The sequence below is a fragment of the Mesoplodon densirostris genome, chromosome 5, assembly GCF_025265405.1.
Source record: "Mesoplodon densirostris isolate mMesDen1 chromosome 5, mMesDen1 primary haplotype, whole genome shotgun sequence".
Classification (NCBI taxonomy): domain Eukaryota; kingdom Metazoa; phylum Chordata; class Mammalia; order Artiodactyla; family Ziphiidae; genus Mesoplodon; species Mesoplodon densirostris.
This window is the reverse complement of record NC_082665.1, coordinates 82,058,324-82,070,795: the sequence shown is the minus strand read 5'-3', so window position 1 is coordinate 82,070,795 and position 12,472 is coordinate 82,058,324. Positions and strand designations below refer to the sequence as shown.

The window sequence follows — 12,472 nt, the reverse complement described above, 5'->3', positions numbered from 1 at the left end:
TTTTTCACTGTGTTGACATTTGCACTGAAAGGACAAAAGCGGTGATGGGTAAAACTGCCAGTGCCTTAGCACAGATCAAGACAGTGGCACAAAAATGTACTCATCGACTTCTTCATCACCACAGGTTTGCAGGGAAGAAGCCAAACAAACAAAAAGCCAGTTTCACTTAACTTAGGTTGGCCCTGTTGATATTTTGAGCCAAATTTTTTTTTACAACTTTATTGCAGTATAATTGCTTCACAATGGTGTGTTAGTTTCTGCTTTATAACAAAGTGAATCAGTTATACATATACATCTGTTCCCATATCCCTTCCCTCTTGCGTCTCCCTCCCTCCCACCCTCCCTAACCCACCCCTCCAGGCGGTCACAAAGCACCGAGCTGATCTCCCTGTGCTATGTGGCTGCTTCCCACTAGCTCTCTACCTTACATTTGGTAGTGTATATATGTCCATGCCTCTCTCTCGCTTTGTCACAGCTTACCCTTCCCCCTCCCCATATCCTCAAGTCCATTCTCAAGTAGGTCTGTGTCTTTATTCCCGTTTTACCCCTAGGTTCTTCATGACATTTTTTTTTAATTCCATATATATGTGTTAGCATACGGTATTTGTCTTTCTCTTTCTGACTTACTTCACTCTGTATGACAGACTCTAGGTCTATCCACCTCATTACAAATAGCTTAATTTCGTTTCTTTTTATGGCTGAGTAATATTCCATTGTATATATGTGCCACATCTTCTTTATCCATTCATCCTATGATGGACACTTAGGTTGTTTCCATCTCCGGGCTATTGGAAATAGAGCTGCAGTGAACATTGTGGTACATGACCCTTTTTGAATTATGGTTTTCTCAGGGTATATGCCCAGTAGTGGGATTGCTGGGTCATATGGTAGTTCTATTTTTAGTTTTTTAAGAGACCTCTGTACTGTTCTCCATAGTGGCTGTATCAGTTTACCTTCCCACCAAGAGTGCAGGAGGGTTCCCTTTTCTCCACACCCTCTCCAGCATTTATTGTTTCTAGATTTTTTGATGATGGCCATTCTGACTGGTGTGAGATGATATCTCACTGTAGTTTTGATTTGCATTTCTCTAATGTTTAATGATGTTGAGCATTCTTTCATGTGTTTGTTGGCAGTCTGTATATCTTCTTTGGAGAAATGTCTATTTAGGTCTTCTGCCCATTTTTGGATTGGGTTGTTTGTTTTTTTTTGTTATTGAGCTGCATGAGCTACTTATAAATTTTGGAGATTAATCCTTTGTCAGTAGCTTCATTTGCAAATATTTTCTCCCATTCTGAGGGTTGTCTTTTGGTCTTGTTTATGGTTTCCTTTGCTGTGCAAAAGCTTTGAAGTTTCATTAGGTCCCATTTGTTTATTTTTGTTTTTATTTCCATTTCTCTAGGAGGTGGGTCAAAAAGGATCTTGCTGTGATTTATTTCATAGAATGTTCTGCCTATGTTTTCCTCTAAGAGTTTGATAGTTTCTGGCCTTACATTTAGGTCTTTAATCCATTCTGAACTTATTTTTGTGTATGGTGTTAGGGAGTGATCTAATCTCATATTTTTACAAGTACCTGTCCAGTTTTCCCAGCACCACTTATTGAAGAGGCTGTCCTTTCTCCACTGTACATTCCTGCCTCCTTTATCAAAGATAAGGTGACCATATGTGCGTGGGTTTACCTCTGGGCTTTCTATCCTGTTCCATTGATCTCTATTTCTGTTTTTGTGCCAGTACCATACTGTCTTGGTTACTGTAGCTTTGTAGTATAGTCTGAAGTCAGGGAGCCTGATTCCTCCAGCTCCATTTTTCATTCTCAAGATTGCTTTGGCTATTCGGGGTCTTTTGTGTTTCCATACAAATTGTGAAATTTTTTGTTCTAGTTCTGTGAAAAATGCCATTGGTAGTTTGATAGGGATTGATTGAATCTGTAGATTGCTTTGGGTAGTAGAGTTATTTTCATAATGTTGATTCTTCCAATCCAAGAACATGGTATATCTCTCCATATATTTGTATCATCTTTAATTTCTTTCATCAGTGTCTTATAATTTTCTGCATACAGGTCTTTTGTCTCCTTAGGTAGGTTTATTCCTAGCTATTTTATTCTTTTTGTTGCAATGGTAAATGGGAGTGTTTTCTTGATTTCACTTTCAGATTTTTCATCATTAGTGTATAGGAATGCCAGAGATTTCTGTGCATTAATTTTGTATCCTGCTACTTTACCAAATTCATTGATTAGCTCTAGTAGTTTTCTGGTAGCATCTTTAGGATTCTCTATGTATGAGCCAAATATTTTGATATTTGGTTTCTGGGAGGGGGCTGTCCTATGCACTGTAGGATGTTTAGCAGCATCTCCAGCCTCTACCCAGTAGATACTACCAGCTTGTCCCCCATAACACCCCCAGCAGTGACAACCAAAAATGTCTCCAGACTTTTTTTTTTTTTTTTTTTTGCGGTACACGGACCTCTCACTGTTGTGGCCTCTCCCATTGCAGAGCACAGGCTCTGGACGTGCAGGCTCAGCAGCCATGGCTCACCGGCCCAGCCGCTCTGCGGCATGTGGGATCTTCCCAGACCGGGGCACGAACCTGTGTCCCCTGCATTGGCAGGTGGACTCCCAACCACTGTGACACCAGGAAAGCCCTCGAGACATTTTTTGAAATTTCTTTTATTTAACTTAATAAATGGTAAATATCAATATATATAACTCAGATGAACAAAAACTCTTTGGTGTCTTCTATAATTTTTAAGACAGTAAAAAGTTCCTGAGACCAAAAAGTTTGAGACCTGCTGGTCTATTTTGTATTTACAGAGTATTTATGATATTTACACCACTTAATCAAAATAAAGTGAAAAGGATCCTATAACTGATGATGAACAAGAGATAGGAAAAAGGAGTGGGAAAATATGTGCAAGGGTGGGTTTGGGATTTGGGGCGGGAGGGATGGAAGTATAGCCAGAGAAGACACAGCTTTAGAGACACGGAGGGCAGTGTGACCTGAGTGAGTGAGTCCTCCATCTGTGCCTCAGTTTCCTTCTTATAAAATGGCAGTGATCACAGTATTATTGGGAGGATTGCATGAATAAATACATAAAAATCGTATAGAATAGGCTTGGTGATTAGTGGGTCAGCTGTTATTATTTTAATATTAAATAATCAATTTATGTCAGAAGGGATGAGGTCGAGCTTACCATTAAGGCACACAGGTGCTGCTGACCCTGTCCCCACGGTGGGATGACTGAAAGCAGAAAAATGCAGTCACTGGTCCCCAGAGATGAAATATTGTGGAGCCAAGAAAGAAATCAGAATCTCCTAAACCCCTTCTTACCCTAACATCCCACTTTCTAATCCAGAATCACATCTGTTACCCCTGTGAGGTAAATGGGCATGCTCCAAGTTTTCAGAACAAACGATGTGACGTTGGCTAGGCTTTATGTGTTAGTTCCAGAGCAGTTATAACTTTTCTTGTTCCCACGCTGTGATTAATTTTCCCTTCAGCTCAATTTGGCTGCCAGAAAATCATCCAGAATTGTGTTGATTTCAGCAAATACTCACACAGCCATCCTCACCTTTAGGAAGACATGTGCTTTCAAAAAAGGGCTCTTAATGAAACCGTAGGGACACCTCTTAGGTAAGCAAATGAAATGTTTGTGGACTGACTAAAAAAACTGCTAAAGAAGAACCTGAAGCTGAAGCTGAGGAAGTTACTTGAAATTTGAAATCGCATTCTCCATAGTAAAGTGCCACATCTCCCGTGTCCCTTTTCTTATCTCTTCCAACCTCCCTTTGTCAATCAGGACACTTTTTGCTGTAACTGTTTTCTGTGGTTACTGAGACTATGGGGTTTAGATCCTAAAATCTTGCTGAATTCATATGTAATATTCTCTGTGAAATCTGACCTGACTGCGCTATTTAACATTAACCCCCCTCCGTGGGTCTCCCTATTCTGCCTCATCTTCCTTTGAGGTACATTTCTCCATCCAACACACTCTGTATTTTACACATGGATTTTGTTTATTGTCTGTCTGCCTCATTATCATGGCAGAGATTATCTTTTTCCTTCAGTGCTGTGTTCCTAGCTTCTAAAAGAGTGTCTGGTGCAGGGTAGGGACCCGTACATCCAGCTTTTGCCTTGAAATGAGGAAGGGAAAATGTCCCTGTGATACATTGCACACCGTGAATTCACATACAGAGCCCTTGCGTGAATGAAAGCATCTATGTTGAAAAAAATATTAGACTCAAGAGTACTTAGGTGTCCTTCTGCAACCTGACAATTATATGAGCCAAAGTATAACATGGGCTATCAAGGAACTTGTTCCAATGGTGTGTATTTTTCATTCCTCTAATATTGTTATCCTTCAATGAGTAAATATCTCTTCAATTAGCTGTCCAGCTCACTGAATTACTAGCCTTAGTCCCACATATCCAGACAGAGCACTGTGCCCTAGGGGTTCTTAACAAATACTTATTAAGGGATTGATAGGAGATGTACCCCCTTCTCCAAGAGATGTGTTCCAGTGCAATTGTACATGGACTCTTTGAAAAACAAGTTAAGTATTAAAGACTAGGGAAGTTCACTACTGCAATCTGTTCTGTAATAAATATTTCTTTTAAAGTACAGAATTCTTTTGCAACTACATACCTTTATTTGTAAAGTCATGCCTTGGCATATAAGGTTTGCTTAACTCAGTGAATCAAGACATACACACCAAGTGTAGACACTACAGGCTCAGTTCTGTGCCGGGCTGATGATTGATGTATGAGAAGTGGCCCCTTTAGGAGACTTGAGTGGTTCATGTAACCGTTAGGGAATTATACATGGAAGGGGAGATTGTGGGTCCCTTAAAGGCAGAGACCACTTCTCATTCACCTTTGTCTTCTAGTGTCTAGCACAGACATATTACAGGCATGCAATAAAAGCACGAGTAAACAAATGATCAAATGCAAACAAGTACGAAAAAGATTTTTAAAAAGAGTTGATAATATGGTGAAAATTCAGACAGAAGAGGTCATTGGGAATGGCTTCATGGAGGAGAGAGAAGTTACATCTTGAAAGAAATAAAGGCCCCAAATGCTAGAACAAAGGGGACAGGGGAATTCCTAGCTAGAAGAGTAATTTACACCTGCACACCTATCACTTAAAAGGATTTTGATCATCAGCCTCCAATATATATTTATTTATAATTATACGTATGTTCTATTATACTACCATTATAAAAGTTTTAAAATACATTAAAAAATAAGATTTTAAAAGAGCAGTTAAAGATAAAATAAGAATATTTTAATTATTTTTATTTATTAATGGTATATCATTATTTATATTGGGCACAAATCTACATTTCAAATAACGTGCTTGATAATTTTGAATTTTTTTAGCTAACTTCCAGTCATGTTGGATTAAATCATGTCACCTCATAATATGACTGATGAGGAGTTCTCATAGGTACAGGAGACCAGTCAGCTAAGCCATTTTCTTGTTATTCACTCACACCTGAGTTATTCATGCTGTTCTTCATCTTCAATTTTTTGAAGGAACGTATTTAAGTCAACTGTGAGAGTTAACTTGATTAAAGCTGAATACTAGAATCTACTCATTCGACCAGGCACCTAAAATCTGTAACATGCTGACAAATGCTTAAAGTGAACAAATGAGGGAGGATGTCCTGTGGAGAGGAGGTATACCATTATGGTACATGGCATCATCTGATAGGCAGATGGATGGGGGGTGCCGTTGATCAGGCCTCCCCTGTCTGCGTGGAGTTAGTGAGTCATAGGCATAGAGGCTTGGCCCAAGGAGGAAGCAGAGTTGGGAAGGGTGAATGTGGTGGTCAGATCATTAACAATGGTTGAGAGATTTGGACCTGGCAAGATAGGCTCATGAGACTACATATTTTTAAGAAAGGAGTAACAGGGAAAAGGTTTTATTTATTTTTTTTAAATTGTCTTGGAAATCAGGAAAAAAGTTAAAACCTCAAAGAAGCCAATTAAGAGGCATGATGAATGAAACATTGTTAGCTTCAGCTAGCTCTCTAAGTAAATTCCCCATAGAATTGTCATCTGCAGGTCATGGGACTCTGACTTTTTTTTTTTAATATAGACCTTAGTTCTTCATCGTTCTTCCCCACACCACCACCCCAGCTTTATTAAAGTATAATTGACAAGGAAAATGATAAGATATTTAAAGTGTACAACAAATGATTTGATATACATATACATTGAGAAAGGATTCCCCCCTATCAAGTTAATTAACCCATCCATTATCCCATATGTTTTAGCAAATTTCAATTACATGATACAGTGTTATCAACTATGGTCACTATGTTATACGTTAGATACTCAGACCCTATTCATCTTATAACTGAATGTTTATACACTTTACCAACTTTTCCCTATTCCCCCCCGCCACTAGTCCTTGGCAACCACTTCTCTAGCCTCTGTTTTTTGGGTTTGACCTTTTTTTTTTTAGATTCTACACATAAGAGATACCATAAAGTATTTGTCTTTCTCTGTCTGGCTTGTTTTACTTAGCATAATGCCCTCCAGATTCATCCATGTAATCACAAATGTCAGGATTTCCTTCTTTTTTGTGGCTGAATAACGTTTCATTCCATACTTATATGCCATATTGTCTTTATCCATTCATGTGTCAGTGAACACTTAGGTTGCTTCCATGTCTTGGCTGTTGTACATAATGCTTCTATGAACATGGCAGTGCAGATATCTCTGAGATAATGACTTCGTTTCCTTTGGATAGATTCCCAGAAGTGGGATTACTGGATCATAGGGTAGTTCTATTTTCAGAGGAACTGCCGTACTATTTTCCATAGTGGCTGCAGCAGTTTCTATCCCCACCAACAATTGTACACATTCTCCATTGTTCTTGGCAGGAGAGAGCCAGGAGCTGCTTGCCGTTCCTGGTGAGTCAGCTGGCCAGCATGGAGCACTCGTTTCACCATATTCTCCTGCTGGAGATTAAGAGCATCACAGACACCTTCTCCTCCATCCTGGGCCCTCAGAGCAGAGACATCTTCCGCATGAGCAACAGCTTCACTGCCATTGCCAAGCTCCTTACGCGACAACTGGAAACCACCAAGGCCAGAAGTGACAGGTGAGCAGGGATCCCTGGGTACCTCAGGATCTGTTGTGAACCCACTGAGACATAGCACAAAAGGCTATGTTTTCTTTTGTAAGCATAAAAGTTCCCAAAGAAAGCCAAACTCACTATCTCAACATAGAGTAACTTCTGAATAAATTATGACATTTGCCAGAATTTTTTCTAAATCTGTGAAAACCAGAATGTAACCAAAACAATCCTAAAAAAAGTGTAAAAAATACGGTAAAGAAATAAGAATGTAGTGCAAATAATAATGTTTATAGAACTTGTTTATTTATTTAACAAGTATTTAACAGTTGCTTACTCTATACCAGGAACCATGCCAAAAGCTAGACATATTGAGAGATAAAACATGTTCCTTTACCCAAAGAGCTCATTATCTAGCAAGGAGGTAAATATTGAGTGGGTAATTAGAGAATAGTGGGAAGATTATGCTGATTATGATGCTGTCAAGGAGTTTGGGGAACACAGAGATGGGGGTACCTACTTCTGCATGGAATGGAGAGGAATGGGAAGCTGAGATCAGGGAATACTTCCCAAAAGAGGTGATATTTTGAACCAAGTCTTGAAAGATGACCAGATTGTACCAGGCTGGCTTTGGGGCAGCATGTGAAAGAGCACAGCACTTTCTGGAAACAGAAGTCATTTTGTCTGGCTAGGGTGTGTGTAATAAGGAGAGCGACATTAGGTAATACTGATGAAGTGGTAGGCAGCGACCAGATGATGCAGGACATGACAGACCTTCTTAAGGAGTTTGAATTTTATCCTGGAGGCTGTGAGGAATCATGGTGGGTTTTTACATGTTAAGATATGATCAGAATCCATGTTTCAGGAAGCTCACTCTGGCCCCAGTGCAGAGAACATCTCAGGCAGAGGCAGACTGGAGTCAGGTCAAATGAAGGAAGGACAGAAAAGTGTCCACAGATATTAGCAATTAGAAAATTATTGATGATTGTAGTGAGTGAGCTGCCAGTGGTATGGCTGGACATAAAACAGGATGCCTGGGGTTGAAGGGAAAGGGTGGATACAATAAACAAATCTGGTCCTTTCAAGAAGTTTGTGGAAAAAAATAAAGACCATGCAGGATTGAGGGAGGGGTTTTATTATGTTTTGCTACATTTTGAATAAGGAGGCACTTGGAAAGTTTTATGACCTTAGAAGTCACAAAGTACTTTCAAATTCATCATCTCATTTGATTCTCATGATCACCCTAAGGGGTAAGAAGGGCAATTATCATTATTCCTATTTTATAGAAGAAGAAACAAAGGCTCAGAGACTGGTTAAATCTCTTCCCAAGGTTACACAGTAACTAAGTGATAAAAGATGGACTCAAATTTCAGATCCTATGCACTGGAAGGTATTCAGTTATGGAGAAGGGGCAAGGCACATTTGAGACTAGCATCAGGTTTTGTGAGTTTTGGGGCTAACAAATGATGCATATCATTTTCAGCCTGAAACAGCATTCCAAAAACACAAGAAGCCATCCTTACAGAATAGTGAACATTTAGTCACAAGGGTCCACTTTATGTCCAGCATGGCACAGAGCCTGGAGGTCCCAAGAGATATAAAACAAAACATAAGACATAAAATACCGTTCCTCAAAGGGTTCACAGTCAGTGCATGTGACAGGATTAATGGAAGTGCATATAGCAGGCTGTGGAGCATGAGAGACATACAGCCAGGGAAACGAAGAATATTTCACAACGAAGGTGAAATTTAAGTTCATTCCATGTTTATTGAGTAGCTTCCATGTGCCAGGCATCTGCGTAGGTACCAGATTAAGTTGCACAGGATGAATGAAAGTTCCCCAGATAAGCGTTGAAAGGATACTCCAAATAGAAAGGACACTCCTCACATGCAAAGATAAAAGAGCTTAAGAGTGTGTGACCCAGACTAACGAAAAGCAATTCGTTCATCGTGGCTGGAGTGAATACATCAGTGGAGGGTGGGAGAGTAAACTGAAAAGTTAGGTCAAAGGCAGATTCTCAGAGAAGCAAGGAGTTTGTCCTGTAAGCAACATGGCGGCTTGGAAAGATTTTAATCCAGGGAATGAACACTGTTCTAGCACAGTAACTAGCAGATAGTGGGCACTCAATAAATATTTCTTCACTAAAGGACTAGGTGGATGAGGAAGCGGCTGACATGGTGCAGCCCTGAATGGATTTGGCTGGAGCTGCAGGCTGGCAAGAGAGAGAGTGGCCAGGATGCTATTACTGGGGGTTTAGCAGTAGGCTCCCTCCATGGTGAGCGAGGCCTGGGCTAAATCAGAGGTGGGGAACCTAAGAAGTCAGGACAGATCTTTATAGTGAGAGAGCTTGGAATTAGGAAGAATCGATTATTGGTGAGAGGTGGGGTAAGGAGAAGGGGAGGAGAGTGAATGAAAACCCAAAGATACCTAGCTTGAGTGACCACATACATATGGAAGAGGATGCTGATAACCAAGAAAAGATGTAGCAGGAGGGGAGCCCATCTGGAGGACCTCTTGGCCCACTCCACACAGAGAATATTTTATGGCCAAGATGGTCATCAAAGTCAACAATAGCTATTCATCTGAGGAAGCCAGATAGCAAGTGCCCTTTTCTCTCAACACCACAGTTTTGATTGAGCATATAAAAATCTGTTGCTGCCTAGTTCAATGTCTAGTATAGATGCCTGTAATACCAGGTTTTCTAATTTTGGTGCTATTGACATTTGGGCTAGATAATTCTTGGTTGTGGAGCTGTTCTGTGCATTCTACAGTACTTACGAGCTTCCCCAGCCTCTGCCCACCAGATGCTAGTAGCAACCCTCCCCCTCAGCTGTGACAACCAAGAATGTCTCCAGACACTGCTAAATGTCCCCTTAGAGATAAAAATCACCCCCAGTTGAGAACCATTTACGTATTCCATTTAAAAACAGCATTTACACAGACCCCATGACCTGCCTAGCAGCAGCCTACACATGGCAGCATCCAAAAAATCCAAAGCCAGCATCATGAAGGGATGATTTGTCATCTATGTGCAAGCACAAAGTCACTGTTGGCCAATTTTCGTGATGTGGGGAAATTCAGTTTAGAGCTTCTACAGCTGGTGTTCAGGGGAGCCACTTTACATTCTGTGCTCAGCTAGCCTACTCATTTCTTCTTCCAGTGGTGACTGGTGTGTACGTCAGATGTGAAAGCTCGGGCACGTATGCTGGCCAGTAGTCTATCCATTCTTTCTTGCCTCTACACAGGCAAAGTTTCAAGAGGCCAATTGACTCTCCATGAGATTATATGTGTGAAAAAGGGTCTGTATAAAGGAAAAACATGTTATACAAGGGTGTTACCTTAGGCTTTCTGACAGGAAAAATGATTCTTAATAAGCAGGCCCAATCCAGTTAGCAATAAACAACTTCCACATGAAAAGAAGAATTTAGGCGATATGTAGACAGGAGAAAATAATGAGGTCTCACTGTCAAAATATGAGTCTGCATTAGGAAAATGCATTTCTCCTCCGTTTATTATTTTTCTGGGGAAAAAGAAAAGAAAAAAGTAAATGTGAAGAGATGAAAGGTCACCACTCCCTTCACATACACCAACACCATCACCATCGCCACCACCTCAGCCTCTCTCAATTCAAAACACTTCACCCGTTTCAACCCTCTCTGTCAGTCTCCTTCTAATCGATTTTAAGTATTCGGTGGGAATCTCAAAAAGGCTGGTGTGGACAGCCAGGCTTTTGTATTAGCTGCTCATCCTCTCTAGGATGGTTGCTAGGCTTCTCTCCCCACATCTTTTCTCTGAATAGCCTTCATTGTGACCATTTAGCTTCAGTAATTTTAATCTGTGCCCCACAAAGCAGAAAGGTCCACACTTTTGTCTAAAGCATCCAGCAAAGTCTGATCCTTACAATTGAAGGGGAAATGAATAAGGGAAGAGAGCTCAAAAGAAAATTAAAGATGGATTAAATTCAAAACAGATGTCATCTAATTTACAAATCCGACACATAGCCCAGCAGGCCAGATTTTAGACTTCAGGCCAAAATTACAAGACTATCAAAAGAAAAACAATTAGCATCCTAGAGAGAATGAAAAACTGGAGGAAACAGGAGCCTCCTTTGCGCCAGATGACTGAATTAACCAGGTGATTTTTTATTTGATGCACCAGGTAAGCACACTTGCACTTTTCTTGTTCCTGTATTTCAGGATGAATGTTTTTATCTAAATAGTAAACCACCAGAGGCTGACTAACAGGACAGCCGTGCAAAACATTTAGATTTTGAAATTAATTCTGGAGAAGCAAAAGAAAGATAACAGCAATTGTGGATTAAAAAAGAGAGGGTGGTGCTTGCTTTGGCAGCACATATGCTAAAATTGGAACGATACAGAGAAGGTTAGTATGGTCCCTACTCAAGGATGACATGCAAATTCATGAAGCGTTCCCTATTTTTCTTATGGTTACCAAGGGGGAAGGGGTGGGAGGGAAAAACTGGGAGATTGGGATTGACATAAACGCACTACTATATGTAAAATAGATAACTGATAAGAACCTGCTGTATAGCACAGGGAACTCTACTCAATACTCTGTAATGACCTATATGGGAAAAGAATCTGAAAAAGAGTGGATATATGTACGTGTATAACTGATTCACTTTGCTGTACAGCAGAAACTAACACAACATTGTAAATCAAATGTACTCCAATAAAAATTAATACAGGGCTTCCCTGGTGGCACAGTGGTTGGGAGTCTGCCTGCCGATGCAGGGGACACGGGTTCGTGCCCCGGTACGGGAGGATCCCACGTGCCGCGGAGCAGCTGGGCCCATGAGCCATGGTCGCTGAGCCTGCGCGTCCGGAGCCTGTGCTCCACAACGGGAGAGGCCACAACAGTGAGAGGCCCGCGTACCACAAAAAAAAAAAAAAAAAATTAATACAAAAAATTTTTTAAATTAAAAAGAGAGGGTGTCAAGATAGGAGAAAAGCTCTATACCTTTCACAACTGTATGAGCTCTAAGTAGCCTGCTGGGTGGCCACTAACCATTGAACCATTCGCTTGCCAGGACCCATGGGAAGTTGGGGAAAGAGAGGGTGGCTCCTGGCAGCTGTGTGCTGGCTGAGCAGTCAGTGATCGTTGGACTAGAAGACGCCTTTGCCAATGCATGTGGTGCCAGGGAGGCTGCTCTAATCAGGCACCATCAGAATAGGGGACAGTTTGCCACAGGTGGTCTTAGTAGGAGGTTAGGCTTGACCCCAACTAGGGATGGAAGGTTTGAGGGATGGAAATTGTGAAAAGAAAGCAGGGGTGGGGAGGTAAATAGGAGAAATGAGAAAAGGTAGGGAGAAAGAGGGGCCAGGAAGAAGGCACAAGGGGAAAGCAGAGGGAAAGGAGAAAGGGCACCTGACCC

At 40.9% G+C, this 12,472-nt stretch overlaps 1 protein-coding gene and 1 non-coding gene across 3 annotated transcripts in view; both read left to right on the top strand.

Moving 5' to 3' along the window:
• The window catches only part of VEPH1 (ventricular zone expressed PH domain containing 1), a 212,218-nt gene that overhangs the window by 93,627 nt on the left and 106,119 nt on the right, over window positions 1-12,472 (top strand). For both annotated transcript variants that reach the window (XM_060099986.1, XM_060099985.1), the window contains exon 6: window positions 6,883-7,103. In XM_060099986.1, the coding sequence (XP_059955969.1) occupies window positions 6,883-7,103 (221 nt within the window). The remainder of the gene's footprint in view (window positions 1-6,882; window positions 7,104-12,472) is intronic.
• Window positions 11,412-11,518, top strand: LOC132491515 (U6 spliceosomal RNA). The gene has a single exon (XR_009532724.1). It is a non-coding gene; the product is annotated as a U6 spliceosomal RNA (small nuclear RNA).